General features: G+C 38.9%; 1 protein-coding gene across 6 annotated transcripts in view; it reads left to right on the top strand.

The window, feature by feature from the left end:
* ARHGAP15 (Rho GTPase activating protein 15) overlaps positions 1–27,643 on the top strand; it is a 599,315-nt gene that overhangs the window by 465,435 nt on the left and 106,237 nt on the right. For all 6 annotated transcript variants that reach the window (XM_029934637.1, XM_029934641.1, XM_029934642.1 and 3 more), the window contains one exon: positions 4,701–4,835. In XM_029934637.1, coding sequence (XP_029790497.1) covers positions 4,701–4,835 — 135 coding nt within the window. The remainder of the gene's footprint in view (positions 1–4,700; positions 4,836–27,643) is intronic.

The following is a 27,643-nucleotide window of genomic DNA, read 5'->3' as shown; positions in this document are numbered from 1 at the left end:
TTGAAAGCAGACCAGGCATTGCAACTACTGGTTATACCAGTCTATAGGGCAATATATAAGAGGGAAGAAGTCATTGAACTCTTACATAGGCCTCTTTTTCCTGGGAAATTATCAGGACCTGCTGTAACTATCCAAGGTCCATCTTTCAGTTCTCCATTTTAAGAAAGATTGTTCCTAATAGTTACTATTTTTTTCTTTCAAATATAAATAACTCGATGGATGTTTTTACTTAAAATAAATAAGATAAACAAAAGACCCTTCAAGAAAGGGTATTTCAAGATGGCCTTATGTGGGTACAATGTTAAGATATATATTTTTGTGGTCTCATAAAAGTCACATAGTATTTGAGTTCCAGAGCTTGACCTATCTTCAAATCTGTTTAAATACTTTAAGTCAAAAGCCATGACCAGAATGAATTTAAGAAAACCTGATTAGAGAAATCAGGAGAATCAGCAAGATTATCAGAGGAAGGATTGTGAGATGTGATTCAGCCAGACTTCTTTCCAGTACTGGACTACAGGAGGTCAAGTTTCTGTTGATCTCATGTGACAAACTGCATCACGCTCAGGTACATCCCCTAAAACAACAGGAAGGTTTATGCTGTTTTCTTAGTATTTCCATTTATTTTGCAATTTTGGCCTTTATTCACCTTTCCTGTCATAGTAGCATCTGGGATGTATTTGTTTCCGTGTGCTTTGCAAATGTTTTTCAGATATGTTTTCTCATCTGATAACAATACCTACTACACTTCTATCTTCATTTCTCAAACAAGTAAACAGATATATGGTGAATCAGTGGGAAACCCAGGTCTGGTGTTTTGTATGATCTCTTTCCTGCTCTACCATATTTCCTGTTCACCACATCACCACACGACAGCTCGCCCCAGCCCCTGCCCCTCTCCTAATGCAGTTTCTTTTTATTGCCAATTTGCTTTATATCTGTTTATAGAAGAATCTGTTCCTCCTATAAATGAGTAATTACAAAAGACCAGAGTCAATTTACAGGTAAAAGCATAGCCCCAAGTAAGACATTTAGGGATAAAATGTAAAAGTCACTGTCTTGAAGTAATAGTCAATCCAATACCACTTGCAATTACCATTTATTTGCCTTTTCCCTTTGAGCTTCTGCCAGCCAAGATTAAGTCTGAACATAGTGGTTTTGAGGGGTGGGGGGGTGTGCTGGCTCCTTAGTTTGGATTCATCACTTGTCAACAATGGTAAAGTTGCTTAACTTCCCTATGTGTCATTCTCCTTGTCTGTAAAATGGAGAAGGTGATAACAGTAGCATGGATGTCACTGTCTTATTGAGACAATTACCTTAGATAATGAGTCTAACGTGCATAACAGAGTTTCACAGTGGAAGCACTACGTAATTGTTAGTTGTTGTTTTTGTGGTAAAGCACCCAGGAATGTGGTCATGTGAACTATGTTCTGGAAGACGTTTTGATTTCATCCATAATAATTACCAATTCTTAAGTTCTTATTAAAGAAATCTCAGTATGTGTCTAGTTTTCTAGCTCTCTGCCTACCTAAGGTAACCTTCATAAATCTATATTTATTGAGTAAAGTCTATAGATTCTTATGGCTCCATTGTAATGGAGTATATTCAAGTGAGCATAACTTTGCACCCCCAGGAGACATTTGGCAATACCTGAGGGTATTTCGTCACGACCACTGAGAAGTGCTACTGACACCTACTGGGTGAGGGCCAGAGATGCTCTTAAATCTCCCAGCATGCACAGCACAGCCCCCACAATGGAGAATTATCTAGTGCCAAGTGTTAATAGTGCCTTACTTACTGTTGAGAAGCCTTGGTCTATTGAAAAAAGGGAGAAACGTAAGATGTCAGCACTGCTAACAGATTAGTTAGAAAATGTCTATCAAATAATGCAACTGTGCTTATAACGATGCCTGTTAATACCAAGATATGTTTATGATTAGTTCATCTTGAGAACTGGGTGGATTCATGAGAAGACATATAAATATGAACATAACTGCTTGTTTAGATGAATCACAATGGCCTTGAAAAATATACCTTAAAGTCCTCTGGTTTACAAGTAATCTTAAACTCAGTTGGTTATGAAAATTTGATATAAAAATGAGAGATTATATTTCAAAAGATTCTTTCCAGCCGCTTGTCATATTATTTATTTAAGCTACTTATGAGAGCTACAAATTGTTTTGGTTTTCTTGGTTTTAATGAAGAATACATATTAAGAATGCTAGTTTAAGTAATGCAAGCCAATACTGATATTATAGGCCATTTCAGGTGGATATAATCAAATGGTATTTATCAAACGGCAAAGTTTCTTTTTTGTGTATATCAAAATATTCCATTTTTGCCGCCACTTCAATTAAGGGATGTTTATTTGGAGGTGATGAATACTAACAGTCAAGTAATCATTTGTTATTGTTGTTTCCTTGCTCAAGATAAAATTATTCTCTTTTTCACCTGCTGAGTACTTTCCTTTGGCAATCTCAAACCTGTGTACCAGAATGGCATTTTGTCTTGGACTTTTCTGATGAATTTTTGGTGAAGATAGTTGGGTGTGAGAGAGCACTTGTGTGTGTGTGTGTGTGTGTGTGTGTGTGTGTGTGTGGTGTTTGGGTTTCCACTTAAAGTTCAGTGCCAAAGCTACAATACTTATACATTTTCTAAATGTGTTTTAAGCAATAAGTTGTACAACATTTTTAGAACATGTGTTAAGCTATTTCTCTAAGAATGAAGCTCTTAACAAAACATAAGCACTCTGCATGAGATCTTAGCAGCAAAGTGCTTAAAAGATAAAGTAAGAATTGGTACCATGGGAAGAACACCAGCTGTAGAGCGCACAGGTCCATTATGAGAAGTATGGTAGTGGGTAGGGAGAAAATGATTTAATCAGGAGTAAAACCAATTTTATTATAAGGGCACGCAGGGGGTGTGGCACCATAGTGAGAGGGACATTTCAAAATATCTGACAGATTTCAACAATGTGAAAACCCCGTTCTTTAAAGTGACAGTAAACCCCATCAGGTCTCCCTTTTTGATGCTATTGTTAACAGTTGACTGTTTAAAGCTGGCCTGCTAAGATGCTGTCGGCCTATTTCAATAGTATGTAGCCAAATAAAAGACTAATTGTTGAAATACAATCAATCAAAAATGATTGCAGGGCAGAAAGAAGGTCTCCTCTGCTGATTTTGTTGTGGATCATATTATTGTGTTATGATTGAGGTAAGCATGAAGACTGAAAGAGAAGAAGAAAATAGCCCATCTGAAATAAACAGATGCACCTTCTCTCCTTCTCTTTGCAAACATCCTATTGAACAGGAACGTCACTTACCAGCCCTGGACATAATCGTCCATTTAGAAAAAGAGATCCGCTAAAGATTACAGCTAAGATTTCAAAAGGACGGGAACACTATTGGCAAAACAGTCCATGCAGAGATTCCCTACAGTGACAATTCTCAGCTTTTCTCACATTTTTGGTGCAAATTCTCCTCTGCTTAGTAAAACTAACACCGAGGGGACATGTCAGCCTGAGCTCAAGACATTGGTAAAAAAAACCCACAAAAGTCCAGTTGACCAAATACCTGTTAGGTTCTGGCCACGAAACTAGTCTTTTCAGTTAACCCCGGACTGTTAAAAATGATTAGCTTTAGTTTTTCTTCCACCTAGAGTTCAAAATCGCTTTGATGTTGCATGTTCACAAGGGCAAATACAAGATCAGCAGCGGTGCTTGTGTGCCTTGCTTCCTTCCAGTTATATGTAAAGATGTCGCTTTCAGACCCTGCTGTATCCAATTCGTGGGTGAGAATGATTCCAGACTCTCATTCTGAGGGCACACAAGAAGAAAATAATTGTCCAGTGTCTCTTTATTTCTTCTAAAAACTTCATTTTGGCAGTTGTGTCCTTTAATATTTAAATGTCTCAACTCACTCAAGCTTCCCAAGCAAACATTTCTGTTGTTTGTAGGCGGAGTGGGTAAGCACTTGTGGTTTGTCTTTAGTGTGTTATCATTTTTGATAGCTTTGCATAGCCTCCATAGGCCAACAGGGGTCTGTCTAATATTGTTGCTGGGCACATTTTCCTCGCTGAGATGGAAACTAAAAAAAAAAAAAAAAAAAAAAAAGATATTTTTGAAGCAGTAAGAAGGAATTAATATCCTTTCTCACTCAGTATTCTATTCCTTGCTGACTTTATATTCAGCAAAAAAGGGAAAAAAGTGTTACCCATTATTCCCTTGTACATAGCAAGGCTAACACATGTAAAGCAATAACTCATTTTCTATTGCCGTGTTTAGCATATGTCTCCTGTTGGCTCAGCAAGGCCTTTAGGCCGGTCCCTTGAGCCGGCCATCATTGGCAACTCTTAGCCCCTCGGCCTCAAAACCAAATAGCTTTGAATCATGTTGAGCTGTGATGCTAATTTTCATACTGATGCATTATGGGAATAAATGTATCTGACATACTGTGTCAATGGCACTGTCTCTTTGTGTCTCTTGTTTTTTTGTTAGCTGCATTCCTACAGATGGTATTCCATTGAAAATGTTTCCTTCCTATGGAAAAAGGGGGAAAAAAAACATGCACAGCACCAAACCTCTAGGTGCAGAAGGCTGTTAACGGTTGCTGATGATAGTAGGCAAACATTAACATAATAATTAGTGTCTTGTAATTGTTTCATTAAAACCAGTTGTTCCATTTCTCCTCGTGTTTTCCCAGAAGAGAAGCTGAATTTGGACGACAGCCAGTGGGAGGACATCCACGTTGTCACCGGAGCACTGAAGATGTTTTTCCGGGAGCTGCCTGAGCCGCTCTTCCCTTACAGCTTCTTTGAGCGGTTTGTGGAAGCGATCAGTAAGTAACCTCACAGACAGGAGCGCTTGGTGGAGTGACCTGGCAGCGTGGAATTATTAAGTAAACAGGAAGGATGACAATAATCGCTATCATGGAGAGGATAGTATCCCGAGTGCTCCACATGGTTCATTTTATTTTAATTGTGTGTTTCTGATGCCTTAGTTTTATTTCTGGCCCTGCAATATTCTCTGAGGTGTTTCTGTTTTTTTGTTTTGTTTTGTTTCGTTTTTAGTAAATAGGGTGACCTATTGAGACTGTCCAGTTTTCAACTAAACCACCTCTGATGAAAACAGCTTCTCCCGGAATCTGTTTTAGAGGGATCACCTTTGGCATTCCCAGCCTCTACCTTTAGAGTTTCAGAACTGGCAGTGAGTTTGTGTACAAAAGTGTCTTGAAAAAGAGCTCAAGTGACTTTCATTACATTTCACTAAAGAGGTTAAATCGTCAACGGGGGCATCACCTTCTCAAGGCCCTCTCACCCTTCACCCAGCAATACTAGTAAATACTCAGCTACAATTTGCTTTTGAGCAGTGTGAGATTAAATTAAGTAATGGCAGACTTCTGGTAAACTGGTGACTTTGTAGGAGATTGAATCCGATCACATAGGAACCAATAGTCATTGTACACTCCTGGAAGCTTCCTTTTCTATTGTTTTTGCATTTGTAACACAGACACTTAAGTATAAGAGAGTGAATGAATGAGTGAGTGAATGAATGAGTGAATGAATAAAAATCTTTCCAAATGCAAGGAAACTTTGACTTTTGAGGCAACTACTGGTACATCGAAATTTAATATCTTAGGGTACACTTTAATTGTGACAGCTTGGAAAAAGTTTCCTGGTTAGCAGGCTGCTTCAAGGAGGAAAAAGAAAGAAAGAAGAAAGAAAGGTAAAATTAAAAAGCTTGCAAGCCTAGCAGGAGCTTAATTAAAGTCCAAGAGAAAAATCTCCAAGAAAAAAAAATGCTCTGCTTAGGAGGTCTGATATTGGATGGCTCTGTGCACAGTGTTTCCATTAGCGGGAGTGGGGATCTGGGGGCCCGTGTTGGAGAACAGCCCCTCAATATGCCCTTTTATTCCGTTTCCCACTTCACACGTCTTCATACTTGTTTAAGGCTCTGGAACAATAATATCAAGAGGAATACAACCGAATTTATTTTCCCAACATCTTCCTCCTGTTGTCTTCCGTTTGTTGTTACTGCTGCTGTCATTGAACACAGGAGCAGCGCCCTGACTATGGGTTTGGGGTGAGGCTATACTCTCATCCCCTCCCATGACTTTTTATTTCATGAACTTTCTGCTTCTCAAGAAGAACAGTATTTTATGGTTCCCAGGTTCAACTTCTTTTTAAAAGGAGGAATAAAGAAAAAAAAAAAAAACCAAATAAGCATGCATTTCCATAACAGCTTATTCTGATATACTGGCTTAGAACATGGCGAGCATGAAAGATTAGTATTAACACAATATTATTGCAGTGTTCTGATAGGAAACTGGGGAACTTGCATTGGGGTACCTCTTTGTGGTTATGTATATTTAAGGAAGTCATACAAATTTCACATCATGGGCTCGAGACTTTTAGGTGAGGATTATGTTATTTGTAAGCATACTTGCACATGAGCTGATCTGCAGGCTGCAATATAGATACCCATCATTTAATTCACCTGATTCTAAAGAGACAAGGCAAGCCATTCTTTTAGCTTTAGAGTAAGGGGAACATGTGCGGGCACATCTTTTGAATTTCCACAAAGAGTAAGACCATCTCTCCACTATCCTGGACTCAACGCCCACTTAAAAGAATTTCAGAAACACTGACATAGTCAGAATAGAACAAGGCAGGCTTGAAGTGGCAGCTGGCTGTTGTGACTGATGGCTATTGCAAGGATTTTTGCCAACACCTATAAAATGGATTATGCCAGGAATGAAAGAGATAGTGTTCAAGAAAGTCCTTAAAAAGTGTAAAGTCCTATACAAATGCTAAGTGTTTCTTCAGTTGAGTTTTGCCTGAGAATGTAATATAAAAACAAGCAAGTAGTTTTTCTTTCACTTGATCTTAAGATGGAGGTAGTTTTTCTTTCATTATTTCAGGCAAGGAGAATCAACCTCAGCTGCCTTGTTTTGCCTAACTGAAAATAGTACTTATTATTTCTTACTGGGTACAATGGAAGGACTAACCAACAGGGTAGCATGGTGGAGAAATACGTAGCAATGCTGGACAGAGACAAGCTTACTAAGCCATGTGATGTGTTTTTGGCATAATCTTGAAGTCAGTTCTGGTGTTCTAAACTCAACTAAACTCAGTAATACTTGGTAGTTTATCTTTAAATATCCTTAAGCAATGGGAGAATGGCCACCTACTTTTTGGCAATAGTAAAACTACCAGAGTAGGTATTTTTACCCCACTGCATGCCAGTTGAGTTTTAAAAAGTTTTATCACAGATCTCACAGTTTCCTATAAAATCCATACCGTGAGAAGCTCAGCAGACCTACCTTTGAGTTCTTGACCTTTTTATGAAAAGGAACCAACCAAGTAAAGGAAATTCACAGGAAAGATGTCCATATACGCAGGCTCTGGGGCTCTTTGGCCCTTAGATTTTTGCCCCTCACTTTGTGCTCCATAACGTAGGATTGATTCCAGCCAGCTGCATTTCACAGGGACTCTTGAGAGCTGGCTTTCTGCTGATGCAGCCAGTGTAAGCCCTGGATTAGATAGCAGAGGGGGAGGGAAGGAAAAGGCCAGGTAGTGTGTTAATTTATCCTCCACCCCTTCTCCCTTGCCCACCCACCTGCCTCAGATAGTGTCTTTACCTGAAGATCCACCTTTCCCATGACTTCAGCTTTGACTGGAGAGGCCCACTCTGGCTCGAGCTTCCATCTTGCGGTGGGAATCCTCCTGTCTTTATCCTCTCCAGCCTGGTATGGCTCCTGCAGCAGCTAGTTTCTTGATGACTTCTCTTTCCTTATTTGGCTCTCAACGTCCTCATCATATGGGTAAACGATTCCCTGCATCAAATTAATTCCCTCTGTTTGTGTAAATACTTGAAGTGGTTTCTGCTCTTTGGTGAGACACTAGCAAAACACCACGCCACTCAATGTTACGGTTCATGTAGCTATAACATTATTTCCCTTTTCTCTTTCACTAACCCCAATCCTAGTTTGCGAAGGCTTAACATTTTTATTTGGGAGAGACTGGGAGATCCGTTATCCTTTCATGACAGAGTTAAAAAGTGAACAGACCAAAGGGAATTATACTCCCAACTGGAATGCTTCACCCTCTGAGGAGGAAATGTTATTTCATGTACAGGCAATTAATGGCCACTTGTGCTATTTGAATTGCTGTTAATTCTCATTATATGTTTGAAAGTCACCATTACATATTCTGAGAAAACAAGAACAGAAGGCATTTACTTTTTAAAATAGTTTCTTTTTGGGCCAAGCACAGACATTAATATGATAAGAACCTGTAATTGCCACAGTGATCCGCTGTCTGATAACACTCCTTGGGGTAGCAAAAACACCAGGGGTTGTTTTATATTTCAGAGTCCAAGTACTGCAGCCATTGATCTGAAATTCTATATTTGAGGTCAGTGCAGCTGGGTTACCTCCGGGTTATCTCGTGGGGATTTAACCCGCTGACGGGAAGGACTTCATTCCCTGGAAATGACTTGTGCTGAGAGCAGTATTAGTACTGCGAATGCGAACTCAGGACAAAAACACAGCTATTGAGTTTTGTGATCGGTGATGCAATCTTGTGGCTAACGTCGTACGGAGGTCTGGACGTTTGTAGTACATCTAAATCCTAGAAAACGTCTGAAGCTTGCCTCTATTTCTATCTTTTTCATTCTGGTAACTCTACACACCCGAAGAATGGAAACCAGTAGTCGTTTCTGATTTAATGTCTGCATTTTTCCAAAGTCCTTGGGATTGGGAAAGACAAGAGAAAAACTTGTTGGCATTTTTTTTACAATCATCTCATTTAATCATCAAAATAACAAAGCAGGAGATTTTGGAGAAGTAGAAAGATCATGTGGAATTATAGTTCATAAAGTTACTATGAGAATTAACTAGGATAACAATTTACTTTATATTAGGAACTCAATAAATGATTTCAAAGAAATAAATTTTTCAGAAGAGGAAAGCAAGTCATAAAATAGTTTTCCAGTTCACATGGCTCAAAAGATTAGATTGAACATTCAACTCTCAACACTAAAGCATAAATACTTTCCACCATCATACATTGCCTTTGGGGGACTATTTAGAAGAAATCTTACTAGAAGGATAACTAACTAGCTGTTGCCAAATGTCTGTCTATTACATCCTCCTATGTAAGACCTATATATTTTACATAAGACCACAACAAATTTTTCCTTTCTTTTCTAAAACCAAAGTTAGAATTAAATTTAGTAATCAAAAATTTTGATATTGGAGTTTTAAGTTAGAAATAAGGTAAAATGTTCCAAGGATGAGCAATGATTCAGTATTCACTACTCAACATTAAAAGCATCCGTGCTTTCATGCTATCCTTTTTAACCCTTTATTATTTTTATGACCAGTTGCTCACCCATTTCCTTTTGAATTTTATTTAGCTATACACAATGTTATTTTCCTCTTTCGTTTGAGTAACTACTTCAAGCTTAAGTTGGATGTATGTTTTGTAGTTTTTCACTTGTATTACAACATGCAACAAGCCAGGACTGGTTCAGGGCGCTCCGCCAGAGGTTTCCTTCTGCTTTCTAAGTGAGAGCCACTGTCTTCCAGGGAGCACGCATATTCGTTTCCTACTACCGTAACATATTATCTCCAACTCTGTAACCTAAAATAACAGTGACTTATTATCCTACAGTTCTGTAGGGCAGAAGCCTGACACTGTTCTCACTGGGCTAAAAGGAAAGTGTCAGCAGGTCTGGGCTCTTTTCTGGAAGCTTCAGCAGAGAATCCTTTTCCTTGTCTCTTCCAACATCTAAAGGCTGCCCACATGCCTTAGCTAGTGGTCCCCGGCATCACTGTCACAGACACCAATCGCATTACAGTCTATCACTCTGACCTCTGCCATATATATATTATACATCATGTGTATTTTATGTATATGCATATGCATACATAGGTATATATGTATATAACACTTAGAGATTAGGCAAGTCTGTTAAGATAAGATGAACTTAAACAGAAACGATGTTCCATACAAATCTTCAATTTAAAAGCAGTCGTCACACACGCATTTAAAAACAATATACTTTTTAATACTCAGCTTTTGTAAACACTGATTAAGCCGTAGAACAAATTGTGAGAAACAGTATTCATAAGACGGACTGAGCACCATTACAATGCAGGCTCTTAGTCACCAAAGGTAGAATCTATCCCATGCAAGTCCTTAAATACAACTCATAGTCCTGGCTTTCTGTCATTCACATTTTCCTCAGATAAAAAATGATTTAAATTAAAGGCATTGCCCTGTGGCAGAAAGGATCTATGGCATGTTCGAGTGTTTTCCCCCGTGGCCATCATGCCATCTTACCTTCAAGTATGCCTTCAATATGTCATTGGGGGAGTGGGGGGCGGAAAGCCAGTCAAGTATATTTGCAAATATTTTCTTTACTCTTGACTTTATCTTGCCCTTTGGTCAAACTATTTCTGATGCATCATCAACTCCGTGATGACACTCTTTGGGAGAAAAGAAACAAAGCTTGCCAGGCACTTGACTGCAAACAGTTGCTAAACATTGAATGCATGATAGTGACAAATTGCCTTAAAACCATAGGAAGCAAAAAGCAGGCTTTAAAGGGTCACCCCAAAGAAACCAGAGCTATAAAATAATGGAGTATAAAAATACCCTCTACAGCACCATTTCGAGGAAATTTGAAATTAAAATAAATGCGGATTTTACCAGTACTCCCATTCCGCTGACATATCACCTGCAAGCTAGCATTCTCACAGACTTGGGGGGGCTTTTGTTGTAGTTGCTTTTTAATCGGTGTGTGAGTGTGCGCATGTGTGTCTGTGCGTGTGTTCTAGCAAACGAGAAGTTTTATGGCTGATGCCTAGCCTGTCTCTTAACTCATTCTAATTATATTCATAATTAAATTGTAAAAAAAATAGTTGACTAGAGCCAAATGGCTGGCACAGGTGTCTTTTTGTAGGAACGGTTTAGTGCAAGATAATAAACAACTGGACCTCCATCTACTTAATTTGCCTTAATGAAAAGTCTTTATAAGTAAAACTAGAAGGTGATTCAGAACTCAAATTGGGCCTTGACTCTGGAATTAATTGAGTGGTAAGATATCAGCTCCATTAGAAAATGTGGTGTTTGCCTTTTTTCTTTTCCTTAAAACTTTCCTTTTACTTGCACTCCTTTCTTCCGTATCCTTAAGAGGTCACTTGCACAGCAATAAACTTTTCAAACTGAGCCACCAGCCAGTCAGCCTTCATGAGTCAGCTTCCTGAGTGTCCCTGCTCCCACTGAATAGACATGCTTTTAAAAAATATGTAGCAAAATGCAGAATTTCTCCCCGATATCTTAGTGGAAAACCATTACCTTGAGCCATTCCTCTAATGGTAGAAAAAGTGACTGGTTTTCATTGCCTGTTAACAGGTTCACTGCATCAATAGATGTTAATGAAATTGAGAGTTTGTGGCCTTTTATTCTACAGTAAGGCTTCTGCCTCATTTCACGTTCTTGGGTTGACACCACATTGTGCTCACCACTGAGAGGTCTTCCAAAAAAATTGCCTGCCGACCCACCATCAGCTCGGATTCTGGCCACATCGCCAGGAGGAGAATGGCTGCTCCTAATTGCCCAGCAAGTTTTTTATTTTTTTGTCTCACCCAATACAGCATGCTTCTAGTAACAGAAGCTAAATCATGGGACAGGCACACCACTTCATTTTGAAGGAAAGCCAAATTCTTTGCAAGGTCTTCAAATCCCTATGTGATCTAGTTGCCCACAAGTTCTTAGACTTCATTATTCACTCTTCTTGCCTTGCCCATCTCATTCAAGCCCATTGGTGTCCTGGCTCCTCTTTGGACATCCTCAGGGCACTGCAGGTCTTCACCCAATTCCTCGACCAGTGGCGCATCTCCCGCTATCTTCTCAGTGAGGTCTACCCTCATCGTATAAGCCAAAAATTTAACCTGCACGACACACCACCACCTTTATTCAAATGCATTATTTAATACCTGTAAGACCTCCAACAAGCTCTTGACCTCCATAATACCTCAATTTCCACATCTATAAAATGGATGTAAAAATAGTATCTCTCTTGTGGGGATTGTAAGAATTTAATGGAATGCTAGCCATGGCAAAGCACTTACTTACAGATTTCCTGGCATGTGATATTCAGTGAATGTTAGCTAGTATTATTAAATTAGAGTCCAATCAGACTAGACCACACTCTCAAATGACCCTTTCTGGCCATTCCCACGTCTTTCCATGCCTCCGGGAAAGCTGTCTGAAGTGACACATGTGACCATCTTGATTCTGCTTTAATATTTGTTTCCAGACTTCCTAACAGTGCCAAGCATGCTTAAGATAATATTACAAGATATTCTCTTGCTTCATGATCCAGGGACTTCCACTTTCATTATCTCATGACATTTGTCATTTGTTCTGCCAACCATTCCCAGGCCCCGTCCCACTTGATTCATCCAAAGTCTGTCATCCTATTCATAACCCAAGGACCAACTTGCTTCTCCAACTTGACATTGCCTTGTTTCTATTAAGTATTAGTATTAGTAATCTGTGACACTCACCGTGGCACCAGAAGAGACAGCTACAAAGTCATCTCCCAGGTGGGAAATTGGCTGCCTGGTAGCATACCCTGTATTTCAGCTTATGGAAATAATACACTCGATGGTAGGGGAGGAGTTTAGGGTGTGGCAGGGGAGTCTCTACACCAGCTTGTGTAAATATTTGTAACATTGTAGATATTTCTCACAATTAAAAACATTTAAAAAGTTATCAACTAAATAATATTAAACAAGAAGTCATCCCCCCCCAAAAGTATGGGCACTCACATATCATTGTCCAAACCAGAAATATTTTATTTTTATTTTTCAGCATCTGGGTGGCTCAGTTGGTTAAGCGTCCTACTCTGGCTCAGGTCATGATCTCACAGTTCGTGGGTTCGAGCCCTGCTTTGGGCTCTGTGCTGATGGCTCAGAGCTTGGAGCCTGCTTGGATTCTGAGTCTCCCTCTCTTTCTGCTCCTCCCCTGCTGGTGCTCTGTCTCTCTTTCTCTCTCAAAAATAAATAAAAACATTAAACAATTGTTTTAAATCCATGAACTATAAAAAATTCTATCAGATAATCATGAGAACTTCTTCGTTTTGTTGGTTTAGATTTTCATTTAAATGTGCAGCCCCCCCGTCACCATTTTATTTCATGCAACATCTTTATTTTTCATAAAATTGGAAATTCTAAAAGGTCAAACGCCTAAGGCCCTGAGTCCATGATTATTGTTTAACCAGTCAGCTCTTGGCCTCTTTTCTTTTCTTCTCACTCTGAGTGTTCAGCTGAGGAAAGTTGACTCTCTGGGATCTCAAATCCATTCCTCTGCCAAGTACAGGATGGACAGACCTAATTATTGCCATCTGCCCTGCTGGTGGAGGCTTGATACTGTTTTACCAACAGACAAAATCAATGGTTTGGGGAGCCCTTCCTCCAAGTCCATATCGAAGCACAATGTACGACCATTCTTTAACATCTTTGTGTATTATTTACTGAATATCTAATTGGCACCTAAGGAGGAACTACTACCTCATTCAGATTTTTTTTTTTTGGAAATTTCTATTTCTCTGTGCTTTGTTTTAAAAATGTTTGGGGGAAAAAAATGGAATGATCCTGAGCAAATACTAGACACAGAAACACCTCCAAAGCCCTATCCATTATGCTTGAATTTGTAATGCTCAGTGCTTCTGAGAGCTGGATCCTGGATGAACATGGGGCGGGGTTAGCTGAGCAGGAGATTCAAAGCCCCCCACAAAGGCGAAGACAGAGCAGCTAGAGCATAACTAGAAAACACATTGGTCAATGTCAGAATCCAAACAGCGTCCTTCTCTAATGGTCCCTGAGTATTTGAGAAGACCTAAAACGTGAGCTGCAACCTTTATTCAGTGTTCACCTCCCTTTCTCTGCTCTTTCAATAGTTCTCACAAAGTCATGTTTCTAGACCCTTCATCACTAAGATCGTGTTCCTGCAAGCATGCCTCTGTAAGGTTTGGAAATTGTCTTAGCCAGCTCAGGCTGCCATAACAAAATACCATAGACTGAGTGGCTTGAACAACAGAAACATGTTTCTCGCAGTAATGGAGGCTGGAAGTCAGCTCAGGGAGCAGCGCTGGGTTCTCTGAAAGCCGTCCCTTGCAGAGAGCTGCCTTCTCACCATTTCCTGACATGGCAGAGAGAGAGAGAGAGAGAGAGAGAGAGAGAGCAAGTTCTGGTCTCTTCTGTTCTTATAAAGACACTAATTCCATCATGGGGCCACACCTTCGTGACCTCATCCAAACCTAATGGCCTCTCAAAGGCCCTACCCCCAAATACCATCATATTGGGAGTTAGGGCTTTAATGTATGAAATTTGGGGCAACAAATACATCCGATCTATCACATAAATCAGACTTCAGTGGAGTATTTTAAATGTACAACTTTATCAGTGCAGGATCAACTTCCCTCCCTTATCCTGGCAATACTTTTCTATTACTGCAACACAGAATTTAATTAGCTCTTTATTAATGTTATTTAATTATATTATTGGAATCTGAAATTAAATTTGAAGTCCCAGGTGTCACTTTTACCCATTTCTCTGTCATATTAAGTGTGGGCATTTTTAAACTTGCATGCAGAAATGTGCATGCAACTCTATACCACTATTCTCTTCTCGACACCAGCTGGGGTGTTTTGTTCTAAGTTTTAACTTTTGCATATTCCCTTATCTCACCTGCGCCCCATAACTGCTGGCACGGGGACCCAAACCCAAGTGTTTAACTACAAATGCTTCTGTCTTATTATTATGGCATTTGCAGATCTGACCAGTCTGTGCACATCCAGGTCCTCAAATACATGTCAGGACTTTGTATCACAGTCTGGAAGGCCATTTGGAATAATGGAGCAATTAGAGAAAACTTATACCAGTTTGGGAAGAACTTGAAACAGTGTGCCAGTGGGAAGAATTGTAGAGAGGGGCAGTCCAGATTTACAAAGTGGAATTCCTTAGACTTTGAGACAATTTTTAGAATTAATTTGAATCACAGATATGGTTAACTCCTAAAGTCATGTTAACATATAGATAAACCTGTCATTGTTTATTGGGAAAAGGATTCTCTCCCAACCATACAATTTAAAACAAAAGCCACAAAAATTTTTATATTTTTCTGTATCCACAGCAACATTACAGGCACTCAATTCTTCTGCCTGGGCCACTGGCAAATTTAAAAAAAATTTTTAATGTTTCTTCAGTTTTGAGAGATAGAAACAGAGTGCAAGTAGAAGAGGGGCAGAAAGAGAGGGAGACACAGAATCCAAAGCAGGCTCCAGGCTCTGAACGGTCAGCCCAGAGCCTGATACGGGACTCGAACCCACAAACCATGAAATCATGACCTGAGCCAAAGTTGGACGCTTACCCGACTGAGCCACCCAAGCATTCTAAAAAACTTTAAATATAAAATTAAACACCAATGTAATTCAAACACAAGTAACAGATGGAGAAAAAAATGCTTAAAGTATGTGTAGGAACAAGGCACTATGTCCTTACTCCCTTTTCTAGCAAGTGAATTAAGAGATAACATCATAAAATTTTTCATAACTTTCATCCTAGGTGTTATTTAATTGAAAGGTAGGATTACAGGAAAGCATCGCTGTGCCTCTCATGTCATGTGCTGGGAATGTGTTTTCATGGGCTCAGTAAACTAAATTCGTTATTTCAACCCATCGTGTTCATAATAGAAAAGGCCCAATTATAGGTAAAAATTGATACTGTGTCTACTCACACACAATGATATTCCTCTTCTTTAAAAATGTTTATGGGGCACCTGGGTGGCTGAGCATCCAACTTCAGCTCAGATTATGATCTCACGGTTTGTGAGTGTGGGCTCTTGAGTTCAAACCCCACGTTGGGTTCTGTGCTGACAGCACGGAGCCTGGAGTCTGCTTTGGATTCTGTGTCTCCCTCTCTCTCTGCTTCTCCCCCTCCCGTGCACTCTCTCTCTCAAAAAATAAATAAACATTAAACAATGTTTTACATGTTTGTTGAAACAGAGAAAACAACAGAGAGGTACACAGATCATGACAGTATCATTAATTGGGAAATTCTGTTTATAAAAGTGATTCCCCAGGTTTGTTGTTTGTAAGTCTTTTCTCTGATGATTAATTGTAAATAAGATCTCCTGAAGTTTTAAATATGAACCTGAATAAACTGTCTCATGTCTAAGGTCCAGAAGAATCCAGGGTGGTTTTCCATCCCTTCATCTGACCTAAGCATCTCTGGGGTGGGAGCCGTATCTTACTAGTCTCGGGAGCACAAGCGCCACGTGAACATAAAAACATAAGGTGTTTTGTGGTAGTTGTTTTATGTAAGTCTGCTTTTAACAACCCTCAGTAATTAGTCGCAGTTTACTGCTGACGTAGGGTCTGGAAGGATTGTTGGTGAGTAGGTGAATAGGACGGGTGGAAACTACTTATTTTAACCCATGATGCTGGTGGTAAATTTAAGAATTAACTGCTTACAATTCTTCAAATACTCTTATCTGTCTTTAAGGATCTGTTGTGCAGCTACCTTCAGAAGAATATGCCAATTCTAGTCTGCATATTTTCTTTATGTCAAACTACTATTACTATATAATTTACAGAGAATTCATCTTGGTAGTTAAAAAGTTTACAAGAAGGGGAAAATTAAATGAGTAGTAAAGTATCTTGATCAGGCTAGTGAACTTGTGCGGTCTTCAAAGGGTTACCTGGACTCCTGCTCATACAACTTGCCAGACTTAAATGCAGAGCAATGGTGGAGAGAACAGTGAAACTGTACTATAAAAATAAATTACTGTCATGAATATTAAGCAACAAGAATATAATAAACATGACTGTTTGCATGATTCTGATTTATTGGTACTGATATGCGTATAAATTATGACACTAAGTGTTTATTCTAGTTGTTTTAGAATATGGGCCAAACAAAGCTGGGTGGACACTTCCCGCAGACCTTTCCATCTGCCACCAAATTCCGAATTCTCTGCTCCTGTTGCTGCGTTTCCTATGTCAGCGGCGTCAGGACCATGTGTGAGCAGCCATTCCCTTCAGTTTACTTTGCAGACTGAAGTAAATTGCCTTTCCAGGATCTGGTATTACAACTGCCATCCTGAAGTTTCCGTTCTCTTGCAGGGGGACAACTCCAGCTGCAAAGTGTCCTGAAGCCCGTTCCTACTTGCTCTGTTAAACAGTGCTCACTTTTGACATGAGAGGGTTCATTACTATATTTATAAACCTTTTGGCACCAGATTTGGGATTTCACAATGCTAAGGAGCACTGCATTTTGCATACTTGCTTAGCAGTGGGTGTTCTGGATCACCAGGGCTGAGACATTAGACAGAGAGAGTGGGGGCAGGGAAGAGAGGGAGAGAGAGAGACTCTGCATATCGCTGTGAAATCTGGAGGCACCTCAACTGCCATAAGATGGCTGTACAAGAGGCACAACGTTGGTCTTGCTGATATTCACAAGTAGATGTTATTAATATTTGCCATCAGTTTTAATTGACACTATTTGGAATCAGATATTTGTTAAACAGATGGCCAGAATAAGGTATCACACAAGAAAATAGCATTCCCTTGCCTCAGGTTTTTAGCTTTTAGGTTACACCTCAACAAAGTTTACTTCACAGATTAATTATTTTAGAGTCTCTTTTTCTCTAACAGTGGTGACAACCTGCAAGGAAGATGACATTTAATGACCTTAACAAAAGATGCAATGTCCACGCAGTCAGTTATGCTGTATGGGAATACGCTGACGATACCGATACGGAGCTGCTAACATAAAAACACCTGGCTATCGGTGAAATGCCTGTTAACGTTTATGATGAGCAAGAATTGTTGGCTACTTAGAATTGGAACTCACACAACATTCTTGGGGGACATTTTAGCTCATTATATATCAAAAGGCCTAAAAATGTACACACCTTTGTATTGGCTACCACACACCTAGAAATTTACCTTAGGGGATTTCCACAGATATGCACAAGAATGTGTACAAAATTGCTTTCCAAAATCTTATTTATAATAATTAAAGATGTAAAACTAACTTATGTCTAAATTTAGGGAAGGTTAAATTATAGCACATTTACGTAATGAAATATTATACAGTTTTAAATTGTCTTGTAGGAAACATTACTTCTCCAAGTAAAATGCCAATAAATATTAAAATAGAACATAAATGTGTATATTGTGGACCTATTTTTAAATATTCATGCAAATATTTATAAGGAGACAAAATACGAAAAGTATTTTAAAATGTTAACACGTATTATCTCAGAAGGCTTATCCAGCCTTTGGGTTTTGTACTCCTCTGCTTTACTTTTCTTCAAGCTTCTGTACCAAGGATAAGCACATTTGATATGATAAAAAAAAATAAACCTAGAACAAAACAAAAGTGTAAGAAAAGGGTGAGCTGACAGTGTTAGAAGAGATCTCAGAATCCGTTACCCTAGGGGATCCCAAATGTGGTTTCAACCCACATCACTTTCATGGAAACGGATTCCCAGACCCACTCATTCATTTTGTTCAGTGTGCTTGGGATGAAGTTCAGAAATCTTTATGAAAACACAATCCCTGGGTGATGCTGACGTGTAGTGTAGTCAGATTTGAGATTTCAGTTCCTTCTCCTCCTTAAAAGCCAAATAAGGGGAGAGCAACCACTTCCTTCTTGTAGGATGCTGACATGACAGTATCTTACCTCGAGCATTCCTTGTGGGGGATACTGAAGAGGTAAGAGGTAAACCGCCTGGAGAGGAATATGCAATCACACGTGATCTAGCAGCACAGTAAGTGATGAAGGCAGTCAGTGCCCTACGGAATGGAGTGCAGTTGGAATGACTTCTCTAAAGAGTCATTCAGTGTATGTGCAGTTTGAAGGGCCAGCCTAAGAAAGAACATCAGCCTCAGCTCTAGCCCTTCGATCAGGGTACTGTTTTAAGGCGAGTGAGGAATCTGAGTAGAATACAGAAAGGATTTTGAGCTAACAGTAGAAAATAAAGGCGGCGCATCCAGTGAAGCCAGCACTGTAAGTCCCATGAAGGCTGCAGCCTGCACCTGCCCCACCTCACCCTGCGCCCTCCTCAGAAACACCCCTCCGTAAACGGTTGGCCAACAAATTAACTAGCGAACTGCAAAGAACTCAGTACCACAGAGGATTTAAGTTTTTATCTACAGCAATGAAAACCCCTTTAAACATTTTTGAGGAAAGTAGTGAAAAACAGAAAATTATGTTTTGGAATATTGTTTTGGTGATTCTTGGCAGGACACACTGAAGAGGAGACTGGAGACAGAAAGCCCTGTTGAGTTGTCCTGGTATCACTCTCAGCCCCCAGTCAAGTATGGCCTTGGGCAAGTGTCCTGACCACGGGGGGAGCCAGTTTTCTCTTTCTGTAAGGTGATGCTGTATCAAAATTCTGAAATTGAGATCTATGGATATGCAGGAGGCTTATGACCCACTGCCCAAAGTTTGGCCAAATTTGTGTATATTTTTATCTGTGTATTTTCTGGAGCAAGATTCTCAGAAGATTTCCAGAAAAAATCCTAAAAGTCATAGAATCAGTGCTACTCCAAGTATGGTCTGCAGGCTAGTAGGAGCAGACTCAGCCGGGATCTTATTAAACATAAACATTCTGAGGCCCCATTCCTGGCTTTCTGAATAACAGCCTCTAAGGATGGAGCCCAGGAATGTGTTTTTATAAGCCCTCAATTTATGCATATGCATGCACAAGTCTAAAAAGCGTCTAGTAGCTAGATGAGTTCTAAGCTACTCGCTGACTTAAGAATTTTGGCTATTTTTTAAAAGGGGGGGAAAAGCATATATAAGAAAGATTACCAAAAATAAATAAATAGAAGAAACAAAGATTTAATGACAACTTGAATAAACAGTCATAGTCAAGTTTTAGACCTAAATAACCAAGAGGATTGAAGTGTATTTGACAGATATAAAGAAGTTGTGATGATGAGCCGTTTTGTGTTCAGTAAAAGGCTGGGCCAAACATCATCAATGAACTGATTTTTCCTTCTGGTATTGTTCTTGTGGCCATAGGATCAAGACAGTTCAAGGCACCTTTGTGCTTTGAGAAATTGTCCAGAATCACACAACCGAATATGGCTACTGAAACACTGAATAGCTGATCAGGAGTTAAGAGTGATCAGAATTGAAATTTTGGCAAAATCGAAGATACCATGATATATATTGATTGTGTGTGTGTGTGTGTGTGTGTGTGTGTGTAGGCCAAAAAAAAGTAAAGCCTAAAATTGGAATTCCTTCATGTGAAAAGAGTAATAAGATCTGATGAATATGTATAATATAAAATTCCTATTCATAGATGAGATTGTTTTAAATTTTCAACAAAGCATTGATAAATGACAAAAAAAATGGTTAATTAGACCAGCAAAATTGAACCTTGGCTAAATTTTATATAAGCTTTCTAGTTCTACAAGCCAAAAGGTATCTTTAAAGTAAATGAAACCAACTCTTGATTCAAGAAAGAGAAAAGATAGGCAGATTGAAAAGAACTTGGAACTCTGAGTCTACACTATCATTAAGTGTACTTAGATTTGTACCATATAATTATTATGATTGTAGCAATTAATCAATCAACTGATTAACATGTAGGGTCAGCAGGCTCCAGTGATCTTATCTTGAAGCTTGAATTAATTAATTATACTTTCCTCAACATTATTATTTTCTGTTTGTGTACCCGGTTTGTGCAAGTTGCTCCTATTGGCAAAATGTGGTTTCGTCTCTCTACTTATCACAGCAGGTCCGGGCACTCACTGAGATACTCTTGAAGATACAAAGTCAGACTTATAAGGAAATTGAAATACTTTCAGTACTTCCTCGAGTAATAACTTCGTTACTTTTCATTGTCAAATGTTTTGTATAAGTTATACAAATTAATAAGTTTATTTTGGGTGATGTCTAACATAAGACCAAAGGGTTTTTATCTGTCAGAGTAAGTCGAATTCAGCTCCACTATTGTATATCCTATAATAACTATATTACTCAGATTATTCAGCTTCTCTTGCAAGAAATACCCAAACCCTCACCTTGCAAACACATTTTGTAAAAATATTTTTAGACATATTTTCAATTATATTATCTCTTTTGCCATTTTTTTTTGTGTGTGTGTGTGACATGCTTAAAGCTGTTACTATTTCCATTTGTTAGATCAGGAAACAAACTAAAACATATTTGAAATGGCTTGTCCAGATTGCTAAGAAAAGTACTGGAATAGAACGACTTTTTCACCAAATATGTATGGAATTACCTCTTGAGCAGTCACCATATTGAAAGTTAGAGAGTGTAGAATGAACAGGACACAGCGCCACTTTCGTGGAAGTCACAGACCAGCAGGTGAGGCGGGCATGTGGGGAGGCTTTTGCAAATGCAACACCATAACACAGATACAAAAGTCCACGAGACTGTGGAGATAGTGTCTACCACTGCGTATGGGGTTGCAAGATGACAATCTTGATGGAGCTGCTCCATATGAAAGGAGGTGGAATGCTAAAGCAATCAATATACTGCGATATCAAACCTGTTGCATATGTTAAAGCTGGCTGCTGCTGCTGCTTCTTTCTGTCTTTTACTAGAAGCCACTTATTCGCAGGGCCTGTCTCAGTTGGAGACTCTGCCTTTTTGCTTACAGACTGTCTGACGCCTTTATAAAGCGGGCCACTGCATTGTTGATTACTGCTCACCAGGGTGGTCCGTGAGCCGCTGTTTTCTGCCATCCTACAGTGAGACAGCATCTTCTGAAGTTCTGGTCTCATATGTCCTTAGAGAATGGTTTGTGTTTCCTAGGAAGCTTAAGTCTGGATGATTTACATGTAACATTTTAAACTCCTGTTGTGTAACGCCTGGACGAAGATTTATATGTGCTGAAGAGTTTTTCAGGTCTGTGTATGGCATTAAGTGAGGTATGATGTCGTCTCTGTCACATATCCACATGGCTGCAGAAGCCATGTTCATGTGATACACAGTAACAAGGATCTGAAAACCCCACGTTCTACCTACCGTAGCATAACACAGTGCACAAAGGTTCTCTGGCCACTTGACTACATTCTCATAATCAAATAATTATGTGCGTTGTCAACCCAAATTAGATGTATTTAATTGTGACTTGCAAAAAAAAAAAAAGAGAGAGAGAGAGAGAGAGAGGCAATTGAGATAAGACCTGAAATGGTCATTTTCCTTCTGCCTGATTTGAGTTCAGTTTCTCCCATCTACTCCTTTGCTTTTTTCCAAGTAAAACGGCACATTTCCAGGATGTGAGATTTTTGTCAAGCGATCGCACAAAAAAATTCCAAAAACTATCTCAATCTGCTGATGAGAAATGAACATTCATACCTACTCTTAGATGTATTAAAAGAAAAATGACACGCAAAAATCCATAGCCATGTGACTATCAAGCTACACTGACTCACAGCATAAGAGTCTGAATATGGTATTGCTGACTTACTACATGTGAGGATGTGTGGGTGAGGCTATGCGTGTGTGTGAGATGTATCATTGCCATCGTGGAAAAGAGTTGAATTGGCTTCCACTTGACTAGATGAGAGCTCTTAGTTCTTATTTTGAAAGCAATCAATTGAGCATGGTTAATTAGGATATCACCAAGTAGTTAAGAAAAAAAAAAGCAAAGCACTTATTAGAAAGTATATTTTGAATCAGCTCACATTAAAGTACTGATCAAACGATTATGGAAAGAATTCACTAAAACTGCGGTTGTGAGGTGCTTTCTGCACAAACACATTTTTCTTCAATTACAACAAATTATTATAGTTATTTTATGTGGTGCTACAGTGCTGCCTTTATGGGAATCATTGAGTTATAAACAAAGAATACAGTCCAGTACTCCAAGCAATAATTGTAAGGGGCCGAGCCAAAAAGGATCTCATTTGGGAAAAAAATTATCTTTAATTCTGCTCTTATTCTGTCCATCAGAACTCTTTTAACTCAATTTAAAAATATACAGCATTTTTCATGTAATGTTCAATTACAGTAAGAATTCCAAATAACTAGCCATCTCAGGTTTATATTGTACCATTTGATTCAAGGTATGCCTTTCACTTGAGGGTCTCAGTGTCCCAAATAAATTAACATTTTCATTAATATGGAAAATGAGAATGGATTTCATATTTTCACACACATGCCCTTTTCATTATATTCTGATGGTGTATAACAGTCTTTTCAAAGTAGTTCTAGAAATCTAGCAGCCCAAGAGGGCTGAGTATTAATCCTCGGAATATCAATCCACTCTGAGGATTGATACTCCACCACCCAGATTGTTCCCCACATGTCCTAAGAAGCTCAGTGGGAGTCTTCTTAACCTTGGGCAAGGTTGAACATTTACATGATTTGAGGCTTACAAACAAAACACAAAGGCAAAATCCACATTCTGCCCTAATGTTTGGATGACTTCTTGTTACTCAGTTTCTATGCCTGAGCTGCACCCCTCTTTCATGCATTCATTTGAGTTATTTGTGAGCACAGTATCCTATTGTGTGCTGGAATTCAGGAAAACACAACTGGTAACATTTTACAGCATTGTCCTCATTGTTCAAATGCAGTGTTGGGCAAGTTCGAAGTGTTAGTAGCCCACTGAGAGTAACTCAGACTTCCACATATTTTTATCTGCCTGCGAAAGACTAACGTTTTTTAAGAGAAATCTCCTGGGTGCGTTTACGTCAAGGATAGAAACCATTTGTTCTTCTCATGTCCGGACCTGAGAAAGTAGGACTGGATTTGCTCACATCCACATGGGGATGTGGGCATGAGGAGCCTTTGCTTGTTCACATCAACCAAGCCTTTGGGATATTTCGTTTTCCTTTCCTCCTTTATTATAAAAACACTTCAACCCCCCCTGCGAGTAAGTGAGAATCTAGATAGGCAAAAATAGTAGCTTTACATTTTTACATGAAAATAATTGCCTCGTATCCAACGTTAAAACAGAGGGTCCCACCATGGGCTGTAATCAAATATAACGTTTTCTACAATTTCCACCCCAATTATGGTTTTCCAAAGAAAAACCTTTGCTTGTAAAATGTGTTGTGGGCACTTTTCTCTACCTTTATTTCTGAGCTGTATTTTTACTCTTTTTTGCCATTATGTGAGTGAATAGTAGAGCAGTCTCCCAAATTCAGTAATGGAAGAGAAGGCCATGTCTGCATGAGCACAAGGACACACTGAAGGACCACCGGCCCAGCTCACTGGAGTCACTGAATATTAGCCCCACAGTGCAAACCGCACGTTTAGTCCCACACCCAGTGACTTATATGCACGTCAAGGGATTTCTCTGACCTTACTTCGTAATCTCATGTCAGTGTATTCACCACATTTGGTACTTAGTCAACGTAAGAAAGTGCAAAGTGTCTCCTGATATATCCTGCAATTTCTTTTTCAAATATTATATAAAACAAAACCTTTCTTGAGCAACAAGCTTAGTTCTCTTCTGTTTCATCCATTCTCCTCCTCCTCCCCTTTCCCTCCTCCTCCTCCTCCTCCTCCCCTCTCTTCCCTCCCCTCCTCCTCCCTCTTCTTCATCTTCATCTTTATCTGTGTAACCAGATAAAGCATGCGGTTCTGTACTCTAACTGGTATTTGTTGAAGAAGCAAGAGGCTAAAATTCAGATATCTTGTTCATTTCAAAACAGTTGTCAAATTCTCCTTTGGACTGGAAAAGAAAACTTTGAAGAAATTGACATCTCAGTCACTGGTTAGGAAGCAAATACGGAAGTGCAAAATGGCATTTTTAAACAAAACTGCTTTCCTGACCATGACTGAATTTTCACATTGTCAGCACTTCCATTATAAACATTTTTTTTTTAGTTGAGAGTTTATAACGCAAATGTAAAGATTTGCTATGGGCTAAATCTCAACCCAAGAGCAAATGTTTATACCAATTTTGAAAACAATCAGCTTGCCCATTTGTAGTTATGCATGTGTTCATCATCTGTTATTGCTTGTCCAATGCTCTCCAACTTCTGGGAGAAAAAGCAGACATCTGGAGAGAAGAAACAATGTTTGCTCTCTCCAGCAGATGTAGTCTGTTTTCCACAGTCATTGAATAAGGAAGGTATCGAATAAACATGTGCCCTTTAATATAAGGAAATGAAAATGACAAAATTCTGCAATTCTGCATGCATACCAATACTGGTGAAATACAAAATTAGGCAGTCTAAGAATTGGTCACTTTGGGTCCCTAGAACCAGAGTTATACCCATTTTACAGATGGAAAGAACAGGGAAACTACCATGAATCACAGCAGTGAAATGTCCCCTCCTATAAAGTACATCACACTTGAGGGATTGCCAGAATCAATCAAGAATAATCATTTTGTTCAAAACTATTGTTTTACTAAGAATAATAAATATTTTTCCAGGATAATAAATTATTGTTTAACTTCCAGTTTTATGTTATTTGGGCTTTTTCCCTCTCTTTTTAAATTCATTCAGTAACCCAAATATTCAAATAATACCTTGTGGGGAGAAAAATGATCAGAAACAAATTTATATCTGGAGGAACACTGAAAATGTTTGCTAACTATGGGTCCTGATGCTCCGGGGAATCAAAGGTGTTTCTACACAGTTTTTTTTTTTTCAAAATAACATGATAAATTTTTAGTGGGTCCTTTTTGTCACCTAGATTGTATGGCACTATGGTTAACAGCAGGTATGGTTTACCAAGAACAGAGCAGGTCATAGATGATTTAAGTTCTAGTTAAACTCAAATTAGCTTCAGCACATCAAATAAGTCATTTGTCCTCTCGGATTTCTATGTGAGGTTATTGAACAAAGTAACCTCTAACCACTTCTTCCTGCTTTAAAGTTCGATGGTTTAGTGGTGCTATACTTTACAGCACCTTCCTCAGATGTTTGAAGTTCCTTGGTGAATTAAGTCAAGGTTTTTGTCTGACTTCCCCATAGTTTTGTATGCTGTACTTAATAAGCACTGTCTAGGTCAAGAGCATAGCCAAATGAAGGAAACAGGAAAGCACCTTTGCCTTGTTTCAAAGGTTAAAATTTGGGGTACCTGGGTGGCTCAGTCGATTAAGTGTCTGACTTCAGTTCAGGTCATGATCTCATAGTTCTTGAATTTGACCCCTACATCTGGGCTCTGTGCTGACAGCTCGGAGCCTGGAGCCTGCTTCAGATTCTGTGTCTCCCTCTCTCTCTGCCCGTGCCCGCCCCCACCCCACTCATGCTCTGTCTCTGTCTCTCCCTCTCAAAAATAAATTTAAAAATAATTTTAAAAATGTTTAAAAGGTTAAAATTAAAAATCTTTTTATGCAGCAAATCCTGAGTGCTAATACAATTCATTTGGTGTTATGAGGATTTCTATAGTCCTCGGGACAAAATTACATTCTTGCCTTAATTTGTCATATGGATATGCTAGAATTCATGTACCCTTCTATAATGTAAGTTTTTAAATCTAATTCATTATTATTTTATTACAAAAACCCTTAAAATATTTTCTTCAGGAAAGCCTGGGTGGCTCAGTCGGTTAAGCATCTGACTTCTGCTCAGGTCATGATCTCACGGTTTGTGAGTTTGAGCCCCATGTCGGGCTCTGTGCTGACAGCTCAGAGCCTTGACCCTGCTTTGGATTCTGTGTCTCCCTCTCTCTCTCTCTCTCTGTCCCTCAATCACTCATGCTCACTCTCTCTTTCTCTCATTCTCTCTCTCTTTCCCTCTCTCTCTCTCAAAAATAAATAAATACTAAAAATTTTTTTTTTAATATATTATCTTCAAAATTAACTCCAGAGTATAACTACACAGCACTCACTTCCTGGCTCATTTTCATCTAAACCAGCACATTCCCATATCTTGTCCATTTTGCTACACTAGAAATACATTTGCATGGTGGCCTGGAGGAGTCTTGGAAGAAAATCCTATGTCTCAATGCTCTAAGTAGATTTTTAATACATAAAACTACCAATTACTTATGCCTTGTCATCAACAGAAAAAGTCAAAAGTGGTGGGTTCACTGCAATATAGATATCCTGGCTTTACCCAGGGGAAGACCAAGGTATTTTTTAGAGCTGATTGCCATTGTGGTAGCTTTTTATTAAAGCTATAATAGTTAAAAGTAAAGGTGCTCAGTATTAGCACAATTCATATACATTTTTCCAGCTGTATTAAGGAATAATTTGGTATACAAATTTAGTATACAATCTGATGTTTGACAAAATTTGACATAGATATACAGTGGCGTATCACTGTATCATCACCACAATCAAATCATTAACTCGTCTTTTATCCCCAAAAGTTTCCTCATGTCCTTCTATAAATCCCCCCCTCCACCCACAGTGCCCCTCCCCCATGACAAATGGATTGCTTTCTATCATTATAGATTAACTTGCATTTCTGGAGCACCATCTAAGTAGAAATTATACAATAGGTACACTTCTTGTCTGGTTCATTTCATGCAAACAATTACTTTAAAATTTATCGAAGTTGTGGGTATTGAGGATTTATTCCTTCTTATTGCTAAGTAGTATTCTACTATATGGTTATGTCAAATCTGCTTATCAATTTACTATTGATGGATATTTGGATTGTCCAGTTTTTGGTTAT

Source organism: Suricata suricatta, chromosome 3 (assembly GCF_006229205.1).
Source record: "Suricata suricatta isolate VVHF042 chromosome 3, meerkat_22Aug2017_6uvM2_HiC, whole genome shotgun sequence".
NCBI lineage: Eukaryota > Metazoa > Chordata > Mammalia > Carnivora > Herpestidae > Suricata > Suricata suricatta.
Note: the sequence above shows the minus strand (reverse complement) of the source record. Positions and strands in the feature narration are given on the sequence as shown.